The sequence below is a fragment of the Rana temporaria genome, chromosome 2 (assembly GCF_905171775.1).
Source record: "Rana temporaria chromosome 2, aRanTem1.1, whole genome shotgun sequence".
Taxonomy (NCBI): Eukaryota; Metazoa; Chordata; class Amphibia; order Anura; family Ranidae; genus Rana; species Rana temporaria.
In genome coordinates this window covers 88,407,043-88,429,318 of record NC_053490.1, presented here as the reverse complement: position 1 = coordinate 88,429,318, position 22,276 = coordinate 88,407,043, and the positions used below count along the sequence as shown (strand labels likewise).

General features: G+C 43.1%; 1 protein-coding gene across 2 annotated transcripts in view; it reads right to left on the bottom strand.

Annotated features, from left to right (window-relative positions):
* Positions 1–22,276, bottom strand: part of ATP8A2 (ATPase phospholipid transporting 8A2) — an 899,065-nt gene that overhangs the window by 200,155 nt on the left and 676,634 nt on the right. For both annotated transcript variants that reach the window (XM_040340493.1, XM_040340494.1), the window contains one exon: positions 20,019–20,097. In XM_040340493.1, the coding sequence (XP_040196427.1) occupies positions 20,019–20,097 (79 nt within the window). The remainder of the gene's footprint in view (positions 1–20,018; positions 20,098–22,276) is intronic.

Sequence of the window (22,276 nt, the reverse complement as noted above, 5' to 3'; positions counted from 1 at the left end):
CATGCACAGCGGGGTCCAACTCCTCTCATTGGCTGCTGGGAAGAAGTGACTCCGCCTGGACCCCTCTGGCGCCATCTATTGTCCAGAGATGAGGCTGCATCTCTGGAGTACAGACTGACCCACAGGACAATCCAGATTTGGCGACAGCCAAATTTAACAAATCAGTGAATGAGAGCAACATAACTCTCTCATTCCCCCACTAAATTTAATATAGCACCTGTATGAAAAGTACACAGGCGCTACACTTACATTTACAGGAATGTAAATTAGGTTAAGTCAGTGGCATGTGTTCAGACAGAATTTACCCCTACAGATGGTGATCCCGAGCATTTAAATAGACATTGCCATTTTTTGAGGTTCTTATATGACCCAAGCACCAAATAGGTCTGTTTTTTTTTACTGATATATGTGCATACTTATGCACTCTTGCATTTCCGAAAACATGAATAATGGATGGAATGACAGGAGACCTTTCAAAGTCAAGCCTAAGGTAAAGTGTGTAAGGAAAATTAACATTTGGCCTAAAAATATAACCAGGCCTTTTGGGTCTAGTATGGATTCGGAGGGAACCATACCAGACCCTTATCCGAGCACCATACCAAGCCGTATTGTCCTCAACATGGTAGGGGGGTAGGTGCTTTTTTTGGCCCCATTTTTTTGGCCCATGTTGATGAGGACAAGAGCCTCTTCACGACAACCCTGGCCGCTGGTTGTCGGGGTCTGCATGCGGGGGGCTTATCGGGTCTGTGGGCGGAGGGCTTATCGGAATCTGGAAGCCCCCATTAACAAGGGGGCCCCCAGATCCTGTCCCCCCCATGTGAATGGGTATCGAGTACATCGTACCCCTAACCATTCACCAAAAAAAACCTACAAGTCCTTTATTAAATAAAAAGCCCAAAGTCATCTTCTCCCAGTGCCGTCATCTCCCGGTGCTGTCTTCTTCCTCGCCGCCGCCATCTTTTTCTTCCTCTCCGCCACCACCTTCTTCTTCTTCCTCGCCTTCTTCTTCCTCACTGCCGATGTCCTCTTCATCGCCGACGGTTACCCGCTAAAAACCAATATAAACCTGGTCTTGTCCTGAAGCGGTCCGGCACCTCTTATGTAGGCATGGGGCGTGGCCATCCAATGACGTCCCCCAATGCTGCTGTCTGCTATGCATCCTGTGCTGATAAACTCAGAGTAGTGTCTCACAAATACAGGAGGTATGTTACTGACCAGATCACCAGATGAAAACACAGGGGAAAAAAACTAAGAAAATAAAACTGATGCAATACATTATTGGTTTTGGATTTAATACCACAATAATTCAATGACCAGCACAGATTAGTTCAAGGGAAATTGATATTCTTCTATTGTACAGAATTTGATAAAAAAAAAATGTTTTTAACATGTTATTGTTACAGAACTAACAGAGGTGTTACACTATTCACAGGTCCCTCGCTTGCTACAACATACTGTACATTGCAGAGAGATGGCTGGACGTGGGGCTCAGTTGTCACCAGGGCGAGCAGCATTTTGCAGCTCCTGTGCTATAGGTCTGGTTAATCGAGCTTACTGTTTCAATAACCCTTTCTGCACATTCGTCTCTAGGGACACACCGTGTAAAAAGAGACCGGCCAGGTGTCTCCAGGAAAACGGAATTAAAGACACTGGTCCTCCTATATAGGCAAAACATCACATTTTCTTTCCTGTTGTACTTGGCCCAGCTTCAGACAAAGGGAAGACTGTAATAGAGGCACTTCAAATTCAACTGCCTAAATCACAACACTTCCCGCCATAAAGCATGTTTCAATGATTGTATCCATTCATCACTGCTTTCACAAAGGTATTTTCCTTCTATTTAATTATGAGCTCAGCTAAGTACTATTTACATCTAAAATGAAACATAACATAACATAACGCCTGTGTAATTTCAGAATATATCAGTGCTTAGAGTAAAAAAATATTATTGGTGACCCCGTAACACATTTATCAGGTAAATTAGATCATATTTGAATTTGTGTTGCTGTGTATGATCACACCTCATCTTTCGCATCTCACAGATGAGCAGGTCTAAAAAAGGAAAAAAATCCGCACTGCAATTAAAGTGTATTAAACCAAAATATACAAAAAATTATAATATTGCAGAATCTATAGATGTGGTGACTGTTTTTTTTTTTTTTTAAGTTACTTTACTTTTCTTTTCACTTGGTGATCCTGCCAGTAATCCCCTTTTCCTCTCTAAACCACTTGCCCTCCAGAAGATTTACCCTTCTTAATGACCAGGCCATTTTTTTGTGATACGGCACTGCGTTATTTAACTGACAATTGCATGGCCGGCCGCCGTGTGATGCTGTACCCAAATAAAAAAAATGTATGTCTTTTTCTTCCCACAAATAGAGCTTTATTTTGGTTGTATTTGACCACCTCTGCACTTTTTATTTTTTGCGCTATAAACACTTCCTGCAATGAAACACACAAGGCTGTGAAAATGTATTTGCCCCTTCCTGATTTTATTTTTTTTTGCATATTTCTCACACTTAAATGATTCAGATGATCAAACAAATTGTAATATTATACAAAGATAACCAGAATAAATCCAAGATGCAGTTTCCAAATTATTATTTCATTTATTAACTGCTTGCCGACCAGCCGCCGCAGTTATATGGCGGCAGGTCGGCTCTGCTGGGCGAGATCACGTAGCTATACGTGATCTCGCCAAGCAACCAATTGGGTGGCGCGCGTGCCCCCTGCTCACCCCTGACTCCCGCGCATTTGCCCGGGCACCCGCGATCGAGCGAGGACCGGGAGCTGTGTGTGTAAACACACAGCTCCTGGTCCTGTCAGGGGGGGAAATGCCTGACCGTTTGTTCATACAATGTATGAACAGCGATCAGTCATTTCCCTCAGTCAGTCCACCCCCCTACAGTTAGAACACACCCAGGGAACATAATTAACCACTTCCTCGCCCCCTAGTGTTAACCCCTTCCCTGCCAGTGTCATTTTTATAGTAATCAATGCATTTTTATAGCACTGACCGCTATAAAAATGCCAATGGTCCCAAAAATGTGTCAAAAGTGTCCGAAGTGTCCGCCATAATGTCACAGTACCGAAAAAAGGGTTTTAATACTGTAGAGTGGAAGGGACTCTGAGTGCTAAATGTCCATGGGTTAGTGGTGAAAATTACTTGTCATGCCATAAAACTATGCCCTATTTTTTAGACGCTACAACTTTTGCGCAAACCAATCAATAAACGCTTATTGCGATTTTTTTTACGAAAAAAATGTCGAAGAATACGTTTTGGCCTAAACTGAGGAAAACAATTGTTTTTTTATATTTTGTGGGGATATTTATTACAGCAAAAAAGTTAAAAATATATATATTTTTTCAAAATTGTCGCTCTATTTTTGTTTATAGCGGAAAAAAAAAACGCTGAGGTGATCAAATACCACCAAAAGAAAGCTCCATTTGTGGGAAAAAAAGAATGCCAATTTTGTTTGTCAGTTAAAGCGACGCAGTGCCGAATCGCAAAAAGGGGCCCGGTCATTGAGCAGCAATATGGTCCGGGGCTGAAGTGGTTAAGGTAAAAAAATCTGTTCAAACCTGCCTGGCCCTATGTGAAAAGTAATTGCCCCCATGCTGAATCATAAATGAACTGTGATGATTAACTACATTTTTTTAGAAAGCTGACTTAAATTTCACTTGCCACACCCAGGCCTGATTACTGCCAGACCTGTTGAATCAATAAATCACATAAATAGAAGCTGTCTAACAAAGTGAAGCATGCTAACAGATCACAAAAAGCCACACACCATGCCACAATCTTAAACAATTCAAGAACAGATTAGAAACAAAGTAATGTACATGTATCGTCTAGGAAGGGTTTTGAAGCCATTTCTAAGGCTTTGGAACTCCAGTGAACCACAGGGAGAGCCATTATCCACAAACGGAGATAATTCGGAACTGTATGGAACCTTCCCAGGAGTGGCCGGCCTACAAAAAATACGACGACTCATCCACATGGTCATAAAAGAACCCAGAACACCATCTAAGGAACTGCAGGCCTCACTTGCCTCAAGTAAGATCAGTGTTCATGATTCAACCATAAGAAAGAGACTAGGCAAAAATGGCAACCAAGGGAGAGTTCCAAGGCCAAAGCCACTGCTGACCAAAAAGAACAAAAAGGCTCATCTCACATTTAAAGTAGGCAAATATTCTGTTGACTGATGAGACAAAAATGTTACTTTTTGGAAGGTGTGCGTCCCGTTACATCCAGCATAAAACAAATACAGCATTTCATAACAAGAACATTATACCAGCAGTCAGACCATGGAACCATGAATTCTGAGCTCCACCAGAAAATCCTAAAGGAGAATGTCCGGCCATCAGTTTGTGACCTCAAGCTCAAGTGCACTTGGGTTATGCTGTAGAACAATGATCCAAAACACAACAGCAAGTCCACCTCCAAATGGTTCAAACAAAGCAAAATTTAGGTCTTGGAGTGGTCTAGTCTAAGCCCGGACTTAAATCCAATTGAGATGCTGTATCATGACCTTACACAGGCTGTTGATGCTGGGAAACCCCTCCAATAAGGCTGAATTAAAACAATTTTACAAAGAAGAGTGGCCCAAAATTGCTGATGGTTGATTGCAGTTGTTGCCGCCAAGGGTGGCACAAGCAGTTATTAGGTTTAGGGGGCAATTACTTTTTCACGTAAAGCCAGGCAGGCCTGGACAGATTTGTTGCCTTAATAAATGAAACCATCATTTAAAAACTACATTTTTTATTTGCTTGGGTTATCTTTGTGTAATAATACAATTTGTTTGATGAGTCATATAAATGTGACAAATATGCAAAAAAAATTAAAAATCAGAAAGGGGCAAATACTTTTTCACAGCATTGTATCCAATATAAAAATGTAAAAAATCTAATTTCTTCCTCAATTTAAGTCAATATGTATTCTGCTACAAACTTTTGGTAAAAAAAATCCCAATAAGCCCATAATGATTGGTTTGTGCAAAGGTTATAGCGTCTACAAACTATGGGATATTTTTATTTAACTATTTATTTTTTTACTAGTAATGGCAGCGATCAGCAACTTATAGCGGGACTGGGATATTGCTGCAGACGTTCGTGCACTAACTGACAATTTTTATGTATAGTGAGACCCTTTGGATAGCAGAATTGTCAAACTGGAGAGTGTAGTGTTAGATGCACTAGTAGATTAAGATGAACTTGACTAACAAATTAAAGCCAGACTCCAGCTAACACATTTTAAGCTGTTACAGCAACAGTTATTTTTATTTTTGGCATACAGGTTTTACATAAATGAATATAAGCCGACCATTATAAGCAAGAGGTAATTTCCTGCTTGTGTGATTGGCTTGCTAATTTTCCTGAAGTCTGCACTAAGGCACAAGTCAGATTTTAGGCATGCTCTGCTACAAAAATTTAATTTTTGTGAGATACTCCCAAGGTGTTATTGACTTTCGAAAGAATGCATGAATGCAAACCCTGCAGTTTTCCTCATGTAAACACTGCAAGAGCATCAGTTGATTAGTAATGAAAAGGTCACTCTCATTCAGATCCACTCTGCACACAACAACAACAAAAACATTTTCAGAGCAGAAACAGGTAGAAATCTGAACAAAGTTTGTTAAAATCCATGCAATATACATTGATTACTTAAAGGTGATTGTTTTTTTTTTTTTCTCAAGAAAAGTGGAGTTACTATTTAAAGAAAGTTGAAAATGAACAGCTATGTACCAGGTAAAAAATATAGGATTACCCCCCCCCCCCATCAAAGAAATGCACCCACCACCTATAGGAATTGGTAAGCGCCAACATTTTAAATGTTTGTTTGTGCCTTTAACACTGCTTTTAAATGTAAGTTCACCTTTTCAGAAAAAATGAGAAGGTGACCAAGCCCCCTACACCCTCCCAACTTGGTTTTAGTTTACCTTTTAATTTTTCTTGAGAAAGGTGAACTATATCTTTAAATCTGGTTGGTTGCTGTAGATCAGTGGTTGTCAACCTGGGGGTCAGGACCCCCTTGGGGGTCGAATGACTATTTGCCAGGGGTCAACGAATCCTGGGCTGTTCCTGAAGCCCGCACTGCTCTTCCAGCCTTTTTGCAACCACCAAGCAGGGCTATCCCTGGAGCCTGTGGCCGTCAAGCTGGGCTGTTCCTGGAGCCTGCAGCCGCCCACTCAGCCTCTTTGCAGCTGCCAATTCAGTTCACGACATGGCTGGGGGGCAGAGACTAAAGGTCAGCTGACTGGTGAGGAATGTGTAGTGGGAGGTGCTGGAGGAGACCCTATCTCATGATTTTGGCATAGGTGTCACTGCTACGAGACACCACAAAGTCGGAGGACACAGTGAAGCCGAAAACACAGTGAGTAACACTACATGTGATTATAGTTTGCAGTAAAAGTCCCCACTACAGTTCTCATATCAGCAGATGACCTTGATCAAGAGCACCTAAGTTGGCTGATCCCAACTCCACCCAGCAATGCCACTGATCCCACCCCACCCCACCACCAGCACTGCCATTCATCCCAACTCCCCTCCAGCACTGCCACTCATCCCATTTCAGCCACCAAAGAGTAAGAAAAATAATACAAATAAAAATATAGAGAATACATGGAAGGGAGAGGAAAAAGGGGGGGGGGGGGAGAAAAAGGAATAGAAAGAATAAGAGAAGAACAAAAAAGATGGCTAGAGAGAGGGGTGTGGGAAAAAACAAGAAATTATCATAGAGAGAGGTAAAAGGGAAAGAAAGGAGAACAAAGAGAAAAAGAGTGGTAAATCCTAAGGGTTTTAATACTGTAGAGTGGAAGGGACTCTGAGTGCTAAATGTCCGTGGTTTAGTGGCGCAAATTACTTGTCTTGCCTTGGGTGCTGGCAACCCACGCTACGAAAATAATTTTACTGTTAGGCCCCGTACACACGACCGGATCTATCCGCTGAAACTGGTCCGACGGACTGTTTCAGCGGATAGATTCGGTCGTGTGTACAGCCTATTGGGCGGTTTTCCTCCAGACATTTGTCCAGCCGACAGATTTCCAGCGGTCAAAGATTGGTTAGCATGCTAACCAATCTGTCCGCTGGAAACCTGTCGGTCGGACGTATTCGGTCGTCTGTACAGACTCACCGGACACGTCCGACCGACCGCCATCCCTCGCATGCGTGCGTGATTTGACGCATGCGTGGAAGCATTGAACTTCCAGGGCCGCCCACGTCGCCGCGTCATCGTCGCGGCGACGGAGCGGCCACTCCCCGCATATTGTTTACGCGCGGATTCCTGTCTGATGGTGTGTACAACCATCAGACAGAAATCTCCGGGCGGATCTATCCGCTGAAACAGTCCGTTGGACCAGTTTCAGCGGATAAATCCGTCCGTGTGTACGAGGCCTTAGGGGTCCCCACAACTTGGGAAATTTTATCAAGGAGTCACCAATACAATCATTTCTTTTTACAGATATTTTGATACTTGAAGTACACATCTATCTACACAAGTAGAATGGAAGAGCAATTTTTATTACACAATCACACATTGCTTATATTATGTGCAACTGATGGCTGAAATGTTTCTACTGTTATGTAGCTTAGACCACCATTTGTTCTGCTTAGCCATTAATCGATACTCTCAGCAATTTCAGTAGCAACATTTAGCTAGTAAAAATCACCCATGCGTTGCTCTAGCCTTATTCTTTCTACTTACTAGCTATTTAAAAGTAAACATTACATGGAGAATATTTCTTTTTCTCGTGAGAGCTCTATAATATCACTTTATAAGCACTGTTGGGGGGATCGCAGTCTGTAGACAGTAATAATCGGAGTCAGGGGCCAGACGTTCTCAGGTTGATGCAGGTGGCAGGTCATGGACATATGCAAATGTCAGGCCTCCTTGCGGATCTCTCTTCCTGTACTGGAACATGGCCTGTATTTCTTCCTGATCTTATCTCTTTGTCTGCGCTTCTTGTCTTCTGTGTTTCCCCCCAGGATATTTTCTCATACATGAGACTGGACGCATTTTGCGAAGTTGCATTTCATTCATGAGATGAACAATGTGCAAAATGTGAGTTAATTCTACTTTCTGTAATTAAAATCCTCTGTGATGCTGTCTATCTCCAGCAAAAACATGTATCTGGAACTGACTAATGTTTACATAGGAAGAGCAATATAATCATTTGGACTTGTCTATATTAGTAATGCTAACTGAATGGAAAACCTTGTCAACCCACAGGATGTTATTAGCATCTCTTTAGTTCATGCCAAGGAATACTTGAGATACATTCCTGAAAAAATGAAAAGCCCAACTCCAGCCAAGCTTTATTCTAGATCAGAACAGAGAGGGGAAGGGCAGTCTGTGTCCCGGTTGAGGAAAGATCATCACACTTTGTGCCGGTGACACCCATTTACACCCTAATACACTGGGAGTCACAGACAGCAAAAAAAATAAAAACTGACAAAGGCACTAATCCTTCTATGCCAGTGGTCTCTAAACTTTGCATAATTCTTGTGTTTAACCCCAACAGTGGGGCATTATACCCCCACTAATACCAATAATGGGGTGCTATTTCCTCTCACTGATACCAATAATAGGGCACTAATCCTTCAACTAATACCAATGATGGGGCACTAATCCTCCAACGAATACCAATGATAGGGCACTAATCCTCCAACTAATACTAATGATAGGGCACTATACCTCCCACTGATACAGATAATGGAGCACTATTCCTCCCACTGATACCAATGACGCACTAATTCTCCAACTAAAAACAATGATAGGGCACTAATTCTCCAACTAATACTAATGATAGGGCACTATACCTCCCACTGATACCAATAATGGGGCACTATTCCTCCCATTTACCAATGATGAGGCACTATTCATCCCACTGATACCAATGATGGGTCACTATTCCTCCCACGTACACCAACAATGGGGCAAATTTCCTTCCACTGGTGAAAATTATGGGGCACTATTCTTTCCTCTGATCCCAATGATGTGCACTAATATTTTCTTTAATACCAAAGATGGGACATTGTTTACTCTCACTAATGTCAGGCCTCCTAAAGTCTGAAACACAGTAAACTGGTCCTTTGTTTTGAATGTTGGAGAGACCCCTGTTCTATACTCAGCCCACCTTGGATGTGACTCATTATGCAGGAAACAAAGACAAAGGAAGTTACATAGCTCACACTACAGAAAGTAGGGCAAATAGTAAGGCTCTCTAAAGCATGGGTACTCAACCTGTGGCCCTCCAGCTGTTGCAGAATTACAAGTCCCATTGTGTCTTTGCCTTTGGGAGTCATGCTTGTAACTGTCAGCCTTGCAATAAAAAACAAAACAAATGCCTTATCTAAGAATTGGTAAGCTGCAATGTAATAAATGTTTGCTTTTGCGTTTATTACTGCTATTTCCAGTTCAGTTTCCTAAAGCTGATGAGCCATCCCCAACTACAAGACTCACTCCTTGCCTTTGTATGAGATGTGGGTTCTGACTAAACATGGGGTCAAATAGATTTTTCAGCATGACAGACAAATACTTTATACATATTTCCATTTCTCATTAGAGAGAGGCCCCATCCTTCCATAGTGCAGGGTCACTAGTGTTAATTGCAAGTGTAATAGGTCAAAGAGAGCGCCAAGTGAACGTTAAAAACCCTAGGAGTCCAAAGTCTTTATTGTTCAACTGATTACAACAAAGCAGGGCCTGTCTTTTGCACTGCTTGTTGTAACCTGTTGAACAATAAAGACTTTGGACTCCTAAGGATTTTGCATCTGGTGCCCCTTTTGACCTATTACGCTTGGATTTCTCTTGGGTGAATGTTCTCTCCTGGGGGATCCCTGTCTTTGTGGTGAGCTGCCAAATACAGGCCAACTGGGCTCAAGTAATGGCTATATCTACATTTTGATAACCTGGGAGAATTCAGCTTCTATCACTATCTCTTGGACTAGTGTTAATTGCAACAGTGAGTACCATAGGTGTGTGATCAATTTGAGGAATGGCAGATCCTGTAAATGTCTGTGAGTAGCAGTGGCAGTGCGTCCATAGAGGGCGCACGAGCGCCGCCCCTTCTCACTTCTGCACCGCCACTGAAAACAATACATAGATTCATGCATTGCATGAATCTATGTATTGTTGCCAGCGCCGCTGCCGCCCACTATTCAGATGACCGGCCCCCTGGCGAGCGCCAGCCATCTGAATAATGGCAGCTGGTTGCTGTGGAAGTGTCTATCAGAGCCAGCGGCCTGTGGGCTGTAATCGTCTTCCAAATAGTTAACCAGAGGACGCAGGGGGTGTGCGTTCCCTGGTTAACACTGACACGCATCTCAGCCAATCAGGTTAACTGGATCTGGTTACCGGTAACCTGATTGGCTGAAGCAACATCGAGGGTGGGACTACATCGAGGGATCGTGGAGGAGGATGGCTGACCGATAAAGGTAAGTGGCGGGGGAGTTGGCAATCTGGCGGTATTTTGGGGGAATCTGGCAGCATTTTAAGGGGCAATCTGGCGGCATTTTAAGGGGAAAACTGGCGGCAATTGATGGGCATAGTGGCGAAAATGGCATGGCACAGTGGCTGCGTTTGGCATGGCATAGTGGCGACAATTGACGGGCACAGTGGCGATAATGGCATGGCACAGTGGCTGCGTTTGGCATGGCACAGTGGCGACAATTGATGGGCACATTGGCGACAATGGCATGGCACAGTGGCTGCTTTTGGCATGGCACAGTGACGACAATGGCATGGCACAGTGGCTGCGTTTGGCATGGCACAGTGGCGACAATTGATGGGCACATTGGCGACAATGGCATGGCACAGTGGCTGCTTTTGGCATGGCACAGTGGCGACAATGGCATGGCACAGTGGCTGCGTTTGGCATGGCACAGTGGCGACAATTGATGGCACAGTGGCTGCGTTTGGCATGGCACAGTGGCAAAAATTGTTGGGCACAGTGGCGACAATTGATGGCATGGCACAGTGGCGACAATTGATGGGCACAGTGGCGACAATTGATGGCACAGTGGCTGCGTTGGATGGCATTGCACAGTGGCGACAATTGATGGGCACAGTGGCTGCATTTGATGGCATGGCACAGTGGCTGCGTTTGATAACATAGCACAGTGGTGACAATTTTATGGCACTGTGGCGACAATTTTATGGCACAGTGGCTGGGTTTGATGGGCACAGTGGCTGCGTTTGATGGGCACAGTGGCTGCGTTTAATAGGCACAGTGGCGGCAATTGATGGGCACAGTGGCGGCAATTAATGGGCACAGTGAGGCTGCAATTGATGTTTAATTTATTTTTTCATTTGTTTGCGCCCCCCCAAAAATGTTGAGCACCAGCTGTCCCTGGTGAGTAGTAACTACAAAACAAGTTAATGAAGGGGTTAACAAGTGCTGGAAGTCCTCCTATCAAATCAGGATTATTACTTTCACTCTCCAGGCTAAGCAATGATTAGTTTACTGCGCTTACGCTGAAAGTTAATATTATTTGGGTAGAAAAGCATCGGGTCAGAGACACAATGATCTTGGAGAGACCATTTTAACTCCTATTATCCTCTAAAGACCTCTTCACCAATGGTCATCATCCTCCATCTTCATCATGTTAACCATTTTGTGTCTTTGGTTATATTCAATGTCTTCAGCTAAACATCCTTCATCTTTCAGAGATATCATATGTCCAGGTGAAATCAAATTGTGAAACTGTCTTCTAATATTTTGATGTCTTATTTCAGTGGAGCCCTCCAGAAAGGAGTGAAATGTAATACTACTGACATAGCTAGAAGCATGCATTGATGAGGCTTGACTCTTTGTGTACATAATTACATTGCTGAGAAAGAACTATTTTGCAAGCTTTTGTGGAACACATCAAGATTTAATGAACTCGTCTGTTCTGTAATTTCAAGAGACAGTTTTCTTATCTTTACTCTTAAAACTTAGGTAATTACAAACATATAAGGTTGCAATGCAATTAAGTGAATTGTATGTTGTTATGGAGGCTTTGTGATTCTACTTGGGAAGCCGGAGAAAATTAAAAACACGTCAGGGAAAGGAATTTCTAGAAAACACTTTCTAAATATTTCTTGCTTTAAAGTCAAAAGGTGTCCAATACACTGGCAGATCAGTCACTGATAAATACATAAGGTGAGTAAAGGTCAGAGTTCTCGGCTTGCTATGATTCAGCTGACATTTTATTGCAGTACATGTGTGATGAAGGAAAGGAAGATTTCCCTTTTCTGTATAGAGCTGCAGAGATCCACACTCTCTGCATGTAATAATAGGCACTGACAATATTTACTGTTGGAAAAATGCATGAATTAATTAGTCAAATGAGGATGTGTTAATCATAAGCTGAGAATAGCTCCAGCAACAGCCAAATAGGTCCAGATCAGGGGCGGAATTACCGCCATAGCGATCCACGTGGGCGCTATGAGGCCCGCAGCCGAGTGGAGCCCGGTGATGATGAGGAAGTTTCAGTGGCAGTGCATCCATAAAGGGCGCAGGAGAGCCGCACCCTCTCACTGAACCACTCTAATCACATAGATTCATGCATTGCATGAATCTATCTATGATCGTTGTGTGTTAGCAAAGCAAAGGATTTTGCTTTGCTAACATTGAGTCCGCCTCTCAGCCAATCAGGTTGCCGGGTCTGTTACCGGTCACCTGATTGGCTGAAGCATCAGGCACTGTGATTAGACGTCCGAGAGAGGATGGAAGAAGACACGGAGGACGTGCAGGAGACTGCCGCTGACCCGCTGTGAGAGAGATAAGTGTCAGGCAGCATCTGATGGGGCACAGTAGCGGCAACTGATGGGCACACTGGCAGCATCTGATGGGGCACAGTAGCGGCAATTAATGGGCACACTGGCAGGGGGGGCTGTTTGCGGGGGGGCATACAACATTTTGCTATGGGGCCCTGTGATTTCTAGTTACGCCCCTGGTCCAGATATTATAAAAAAAATATCAAATGTGTCTTTGTGCCTGCTTCCCTTTAATCCACTGTGCAGCAGAACTCCAACCAACTGGGAAAGCCAGCCAGTTAGGCTCTATTGCACTGCACAGTGCTGTCAGTAAAACACTGTGTACATGCTTACAGGAGAGAAGCACACAGACTACTCTTTTGGGATCTATTGATTGAAGTGGTTGTAAACCCTTATGCCGCGTACACACGATATTTTTTTGGGTAAGTAAAAAACGACGTTTTTCAGGCTCTAGAAAAAACAATTTTTTTTTTCAATTTGATCAATAAAACGGTCTTGCTTACACACGATCGTGAAAAAAAAATGCTCTAGCAAAGCGCGGTGACGTACAACACGTACGACGGCACTATAAAGGGGAAGTTCCATGCGGATGACGCCACCCTTTGGGCTGCTTTAGCTGATTTTGTGTTAGTAAAAGACGATTCGCGCTTTTCTGTCTGTTACAGCGTGATGAATGTGCTTACTCCATTACGAACGGTAGTTTTACCAGAACGAGCGCTCCCATCTCATAACTTGCTTCTGAGCATGCGCAGATTTTTCACGTTGTTAAAGCCCACACACGACCATTTGTTACAACCGAAAAACGACAACGTTAAAAACATTGTGAAAAAATAGAGCATGTTCAAAAAAAAATGTGTATGTTTTTCAGAACCCGAAAAATGCTCTGAAGCCCACACACGATCGTTTTTAATGACATTTAGAAAAAATAGTTTTTAGGAACCCGAAAAACTGTCGTGTGTACGCGGCATTAAGCTTGGTTCACACTGGAACCGGCTGTGCGTCCCCTTTCCCTGTTTCAGGGATGAATCAGGGCAGAATCTTTGCCTGAATTTGGCCCTAAAACTGAGTTAAAGATGCACAGCGTTTCTGTGCAGTGCGCTCCGCAGCTGCCCCAGACATATGTGAATGGGCTCCATAGAAAGCTGGTCACATCTCCTGCTATGCGAATTGGATGCGGAGAAATCCACATCCAATTTGCATAGGTGTGAACCCAGCCTAACATACTGTATACCCACTAAAGTGAGTAGCCTCAGGTGATACACAGTGAAAAAACAGCCCCTCCTATATAAGTTGTACTTGTTTATCTGCAGATCTATTTCCTGTACAGTCTTCTAAAGTACATGTAATACACAGAATTTCTGATCATCAGAAGGCAGGAATCTGATGTCACACACTGCACAACATAGGGAGGAGATCTGACTGTATTCTGAGACATGAGTGCAGGGAATGGACACACCCCTCTTTACAAGATCATAGTGAAACATGCACTGCTGAGGCTGTCAATTGCAGGTTGTGTGCGGAAGCGCCCCTCCTCCATCCCACTGAACACCTTTGAGTCAAAATCACCTCTCAGGCCTCGTACACACGACAGAGTTTCTCGGCAGAATTCAGCGAGAAACTCGGTCAGAGCCGGATTCTGCCGAGAAACTCTGTCGTCTGTACACTTTTGGCCCGATGGAGCCGCCGAGGAACTCGTCGAGAAAATAGAGAACATGTTCTCTATTTTCTCGTTGTTCTATGGGAGAAGGCGGCCCGCCGAGCTCCTCGGCGGCTTCATCCCTGAACTCGACGAGGAACTCGATGTGTTTGGCACGTCGAGTTCCTCTGTCGTGTGTACGAGGCCTCAGAAGTGACACATACCGATAGCAGAGGAATGAGAGAGGAGACAATCACAGCGCTTTGGATTGAAGTACACACTATATAGAAGGATATGGTCTGCTCATTTTTTGTATTTAAGAGGTTTAGAACCACTTTAAGGCACAGACTGTTCACTTTGCAAGGGAATTTGCCCCAGAGTTTAGTGAAAATTCCCTTGCAAAGTGCAACATCCCTCGCAAAGAGAACAGCCTATTTGCCTTTAGTTAATCAACCCCTATAAGTGAGATTCTCAGTAAGCGGTTAGCGAGTTGTTTTGTACAGGACAGTGACCCGGTTATTTCCACTTGAAGTGTAAATGCCCCCAGCTGCCCATTCCAGTCTTATAAACAGTTGTCCCCTGATCCAGCAAGATATCACCAACTAGACTAGATCACACAGAATGCTTGCAAAAAAAACAAAAAAATTCACAGCTGGGTTTAGGTATGTACTCTGGGCCAGATTCACCAAAGTGATACGACGGCATTTCTCCTGATACGCCGTCGTATCTCTGTTTCTATCTATGTGACTGATTCATAGAATCAGTTACGCATAGATATCCATAAGATCCGACAGGTGTAATTGTTTTACACTGTCGGATCTTAGGATGCAATACCGCGGCCGCCGCTGGGTGGAGTTTGCGTCGTAAACCAGCATCGGGTATGCAAATTAGCAGTTACGGCGGATCCCCGACGGATTTTCGCGTTCGCTACGTCGCTGCTAGTCTAGTTTCCCGTCGCAAAGTTAGTCGTCGTTTGACCTGCCCTAACTTTAGTCAGCAATCGTATTGCTGTCTAAAGTATGGCCGTCGTTCCCGCGTCAAAATTTAAAATGTAACGTCGTTTGTGTAACACGTCCGGGAATACGGAAGTACGCTACGCGCGTCGCCGTTCGCAAAAAATGACGTCACGGCGCCCAAAGCACGGCGGGAGTTAGGAAACGGAGCATGCGCAGTAGGTCCGGTGCGGGAGCGCGCCTAATTTAAATGGCACACGCCCATTTGAATTGGCCCGCCTTGCGCCGGAGGCCGCCGGCGTAGTTTTTATCGCAAGTGCTTTGTGAATCAGGCACTTGCGATGAAAACTTGCGGCGGTGTAACGTATCTACGATACGTTACGCCGCCGCAGTTCTATGTGAATCTGGCCCTTGGTGCTCCCGTTCATTTCTATGGAGCTCATACTCAGAAGCTTCATAAAAATGTATTGCCGCATATGATGAATGGCTCCATAGAATGAATAGGAGTGCACAGTGCATGCATTGGCCTGGCCAAAAAGATTTCCCAGGAGAGGTGGGCATAACTCTGCGAGGGGGGCTGAGGGCAGACTGGTGTCCGCCAATGATGGCCAAATACTAGACAGTCTTCTAGCAATTTTTAACCACCAGCTTTACACCACACTAATAATTACAGATCAAGGCAACTTACCACCACCAGATGTTATATGTATTCGACAGGAATGTTAATTATTTTGTAATATTGGTAGAGAATTGCTTTTTAGCATGGCCAGCATAATTCTTTAAACCACCTATCTATAAAATTTGTTTTTAAGTGGAAATAATCTATACAAATACACTGTTTGGGATTTTTTTTTGTATATAAATGCATTACACTATCAAAGTTTTTTTCCCTCTGGCTGGAACAGCAGTCTTTGTTTGTACTAAGTAATTACTCATTGAAAATGTAATCATTGACAGGGATGTGGCAAGAAGATCAGTGATTTCTGTGTTACGGTTCCCCGCCATCACTGGCTTGTCATACATTGCAAATCATCTATGATTGATTGTGCTTAAATTTAGGCATCCATGTAGTGTGCATAGGAATACAATGATTACACAAGTTTGATGTATTGCATTGACTGGGTTCCAGCACGCGAATCTTTACTCTCTGCTCTGCTTGTATTGCTTGTCTAGGAGACAAAGTTCTTCCCTATTCTCAGAGTGAAGGACGCCTTCCAAAACACATAAATCTCAATCACGAGTTGTAAAGGAGTGGATAAGCGGAGGACAAAGAATGTATCAGCGGATTTGCAGGGACATATCCAAGTTCACACTGAGGTGATGATAATGCTGAATGCTTAGACAGTTTCTGCTCTGATAAGCAAAGCATGCCATTAATTTCATTTATCACCCACTAAGTTTGTTATCTATAATAGTATAGCTAACACAATTGCAAAACGTCTACTTAATTGCAAAGACAATTTATAGTTAGGTATTTAAAAGAATTGTCAAATCATACCATTTAAAGATGGCTTTATTAAGGAGTTGACAGCTGTCTAATTCAACAGTTTTTGCCCATATTTGATGGCTACTCAGTGGGTACCCCTTGCTGACAAACCCTTTGCTCCTATTTGAATGGCTGCCATTGCCTCCCGCCTGAGAAGTGTCTGGCAGTTGCTCTCACTCTTGCCTCTATAGAGGAAACATACACCCTTGACAGATATGAATGTTCATGGTTAAGGAGCTGCCTGGTGACACATAAACATAAAGAAATAGGAACACCACACTGCTGTCTAATGTATGCAACCTGCTTAGGCCGGGTATGCACTAGTAGAATTTCGAACGGAAATTCAAAAGAAAATTGAATTTTTTTTTTGTTTTCATCATTTGTTTTTGGAATGAATGGACTTTACCATTAACAAAAACTGCATTCACTGTCAAGCCTCGTACACACGACTGCTTTTCCCAGCAGGAAAACTGCCAGGAGGGTTTTTGGCCGGGAATCCCGGCCGTGTGTATGCTCCCTAGCAGTTTTCCCATCAAGAAAACCGACTGGAATCCCGATGGCAAAATAGAGAACCCTGCTCTCTATTTTCTCGTCAGGTTTCCCGGCAGAGTGTTTCCTGCTGAGAAAACCGGTCGTCTGTATGCGGTGAAAAACTGTGCATGCTCGATAACACTTCAACGCATTTGCGGTAGCATACAAGGTTAGTGTGGGGTGTAGCAAGATGGCGGTGACGGCATCGAACGTGACGAGATGCTGGCTCGTCGTAGTTGATGACGTCACCGCATTCTTGTCATTCAAAAGAACGGCGGTTCTTTTGCGTGGCCGTCTGTATACACGGCTTTGCAAGGCAAGCTTGCCAGGAATCCAGTCAGGAAAACCAACAGGATTCCTGGCCATGTGTACAGGGCTTCAGAAATTCATACTTGAGAAATTTGAGAGAAACGTTCTATCCTGCTCCTTCAAATCTTCTCATTAATATGGTCAAAGACGACTACTGTATCTATTCAACCCCACTAATGATGAGAAAAATGAACAAACGTTCTTACAATGTTCATACAAACTAAAATGTCAAACAAAATTCTGCTAGTGTATTCCCAGACAACAGAACTCAAGATCTAGAAAGGAGCTCATTGTAAAGAGTAGCCTAAAATATTAATTTATATAAGAGCAAAAAAAATACGCACTACACCTTTGTAATACATGCCCATTTCCCAAGTTGCATGCCTTTAAAGACCCTGCAAGTTCAATACCCATTGCTCATTTGATGGGCCATCCATTGATGGTAGAATTACATTTGACTCCTAATTTTCTGTTTCTTAAAGTGGAGTTCCACCCAAAAATGGAACTTCCACTTTTTGGAATCCTCCCCCCCTCCGGTGTCACATTTGGCACCTTTCAGGGGGAGGAGGGAGCAGATACCTGTGTAATACAGGTATTTGTTCCCACTTCCGGGCATAGATCACCAGCTCCGGCCTGTGTCTTGTGTCCTGATTGGATAGATTGATAGCAGTGCAGCCATTGGCTCCAACTGCTGATGATCAAATCCAATGATGCAGGCATCCTGTTTTCTGTGTGAATAGACGCAGAAGCAGGACACAGGAGCTAACCCGCACGGGTGTCCATGAAGGAGAGCGCTTCTCCGATGGGGCACTCGAGAATAGGAGCGCCATTGAGGGACCCCAGAAGAGTAGGATAGGGGCCACTCTGTGCAAAACCAACTGTACAGCGGCGATAAGTATGACATGTTTTTGTTTTAAACCCTGAAACTTTACAACCCCTTTAATGCATTCCATGCATTAGGATAAAAAACCTTCTGCGTGCAGCAGCTGCCCAAGCATCCCTTAATACTTACCTGAGCCCCATCTCTCTCCAGTGATGTCCACAAGTTCCTAGGCTGTCTGGGACTTTCGTCCTGATTGGCTAAGACACAGCAGTGGCGCCATTGGCTCCCGCTGCAGTCAAAGTCAGATAGCCAACCAGGAAAAAGAGAGGACGGGGCCAAACCGGGGTCTGTGTCTGAATGGGCACAGGGAGCTGTGGCTCAGCTCGGGTGCCCCCATAGCAAGCTGCTTGCTGTGGTGGCACTTAACAGGAGGGAGGGGCCAGGAGAGCCGAAGAGGAACCGGAAAAGAGGAGGATCTGGGCTGCCCTGAGTATAACATGTTTGTTATTTTTAGAGAAAAAAATAGACTTTACAATCACACTGTGTTCTCCTGCTTAGTGTGGTCAGTTTTTAATAGGAAAGCAGAGGGATTGGCATGAAGACCAGGGATTTCACACAAAGGAAGCAATACAAAGAGAACAGGATACTTTTTCATGCAAGTACATGGTACAGCAGACACATCAGGAATATGAAATGCTGGGGTAACACACACTTTAATTATAGCGCTGAGATAATGCTTCAAAGTGAACAGGACAGCCCTGAATTCCTGACAGGATCAAAGGGTATTTTATTTTTGCATTTATCAAACAGATATACCAACACTTTTTGATCTATTTCCAGTGCCTTTAGAAGGTCTTCACCCGTTTCCTTGCATCACATCCTGGAATTAAAATGGATTGTATTTAAATTGGAATGAAATTAAAATTAATTCAAAAATTATAATTTATTTTTGGATTTACTGGGCCCCTTATAATGATTGATATATTCCCTTTATAAATAGGCCTTTACATTTGAAATATAAGAACAAACATCTAATTGGTTGTTTTCAATAAAAAGAACAATGTCCACTGGACTGCCTATCAAAAAGGTAACTTCACCAATTTACCTAATATTCTTCTGCCCGGGTACTTTTCCACTGGGGTTGGCAAAGCCTGTGAATTTGCTAGGAAGGTCTCAATATATTATACAGTGTCTCACATTGTCATTATAACTTTACTTCCATTCTTCATCTTCTCAGGGAAGGAGTATACTTGGCAAGAACAGAAGGCAGACTTTTCCAGCACTTAAAAGTTATAAAGTAGCAAAAGTCAACAAAGTGCAAAAAGTTAAATGTAAAACAACGCTGAAGAGCAACTGAGAACTTGGTAAAAATGTGACTTAATGGCCTGTCAATCACAAGCATTGTCTTCAACCTTCCGTCACCCCAGTTTCCATCTGCTGTGTCTGCTAATAAAATCTACAACTGTACCAGAAAGATATTCAGCAGCATTTCTTAGAAAACTGAAATATAAAATACTTACCTTGTTCCATCATTTTCAGTGGGAACCAGAAGAGGATTAGCGAGTGGACCAAGGCATTGATACAATGACCCCAAAATACCTAAAACAACACAGAACAAGGATAACACTTAACTTTAACACCTGACTGAGTCTCAACAAGTGCTATGCTGTTACAATGAGCAATCAGTGGTGTTCCTGAGTTCCGGAAGATGATGATAAGACAATTATTTCACTTTCTGGGATCTATTTTCATTTCCCCTAATCTATTAGGGCTGTCAACCAATTCTAACTGAAGTATTCTACACATCATAAAGGACAAGAACTTCATTGTTCTCCAAGTGTAATCTTCTTTTAAATGAGAAGATAAAAGGTCAGGGGTTCATTAAATGTTACAAGAGATGAAGAGATTGAAATAAATACAGAATGATTTACTTGAGAATATTATTTACAGTAACATTTTTAGTTATAAAGCTAATTCTGTTGGTCTCTGTGTACTTTCTACTCAATATGGGGGTCAAGTATAAATTGCTCTTTTTCCTCTTCTTCTTCTTCGTGAGAATATAACTTCAGCTGTTTCTTTATCTGAATCTACTAATCAGTTTGACCTGCGCAATTTGATAAAACCAGCAGATAGCATCAGCATATCTGGCTTAAGTTGTATTAGGCTTCATGTACACGGGATATTTTAAAACCTCCCCTGAAATTTAACTTGACAGATAGTAACTGATGTTTAAAATTGCCCATTGTGCCATTTACCCGTTGCCGTGTATGCATTTAGTAGCATTTTTTGCATTGAAAAAAGTAAAAAAATGTATCTCTATTAAAAACGTCTGTAAACTAAACGTGGCTAAACGCGAGTTACCGCGCTTACACACATTTACAAGCTGTTACAGGTATTTGGCATTTAAAATGCCTCCGAACATTCGTCCTGAACGCATTTTTTTGCTTTCCAGTGCAGTGCAGTGTTCACACCCATGTGATGCAGGAACCTGAAAAAGGGCCTCCCTCCATTAGTGGTCAGTGCCCTATCACATTGGGGGTAAGTATGAAGAATCTCCTGTTACACTGGGGGTATGTGAGAAGTATGGCCTGTTACACTTATCTTACACAATTGGATGGCAAAAATGCCATATTTACAGACAGCTAAAGAGATAATTGGTGTCAGTTATTACATTCGAGACATGAGAGATTACAAGTAAAATGCGCAAGGGCCCAAAAACAAATTATATCTCGTCAGTATTAAATAATTAATGTACAAATTATGTACAATTAGTAAGGGAAGAGTCCAAGCTCTGTGTATGTGTAGGAAAAAAGTCCAGGGGCCGTGGAGGAATATAGTTAATACAAAAGTCACATATACATTCTCAGGGCTGCTATCAGGGGGGAAACAGAAACTGTAGAGAGAGAGAGCAAGGGAAGAGGCGCCTCTGAGTGTAGACATTTTAAAACAATTTTATACAGAAGTAATAATAAAGGCAACTCACATTTCGCGGGATAAAAGTAGGCATTGGTACAAATTCCAAAAGAGAAAGGGGGTCATCAGATCAGTCAATCCGATCTAGTCCTGCTGTGGCGCTGTGCTACTGGAGATCATCATACATCGCTGATGGAGGAGAAAAAGCCGGCCGCAGTGGAGTAACTTCAGAGCGAGGCCTGTAGCGCTGTTCGTCTAGGCAGGCGAGGAGCGACGTCACTGTCCAATGATCTCCAGCAGCACAGCGCCCCAGCAGGACTAGGATCGGATTGACTGACCTGATGATCCCCTTTTTCTTTTTGGAATTTGTACCAATGCCTTCTTTTACCTCGCTAAATGTGAGTTGCCTGTACTATTACTTCTGTATTAAATTGTTTTAAAACATCTACACTCAGAGGCGAGACATGAGAGAAGCAGATCCACTTTAGGAAGAATGCCATCTTTACAGGCAGCTATAAGGATTGGTGTCAGTTATTACTAATCAGGGATGAGAGGAGATGCTCCACTGGTCCCATTCCCATAAGCTTTGCTTTGCAAATATTGCCCACCACTACTCATCAGTAGAGGAATCCTTCACCAATCTAGGGATTTACGATGGAGAACTTTTCACAAGCTCATTATGAATTGCTTATCAACCTGCACACATTGCTTCCATCTATAGAGCCAGTATATATGATAAGATCTGCACATGAGACCACTCCATAGCCAGATCTCAAAAAGATCTGAACATACATGGAATAGTGTAGCTGAACCTGTTCGTCTTTACTGCAGGTGATGTCACTGCCCTGAAATTAGCCTCCCAGTA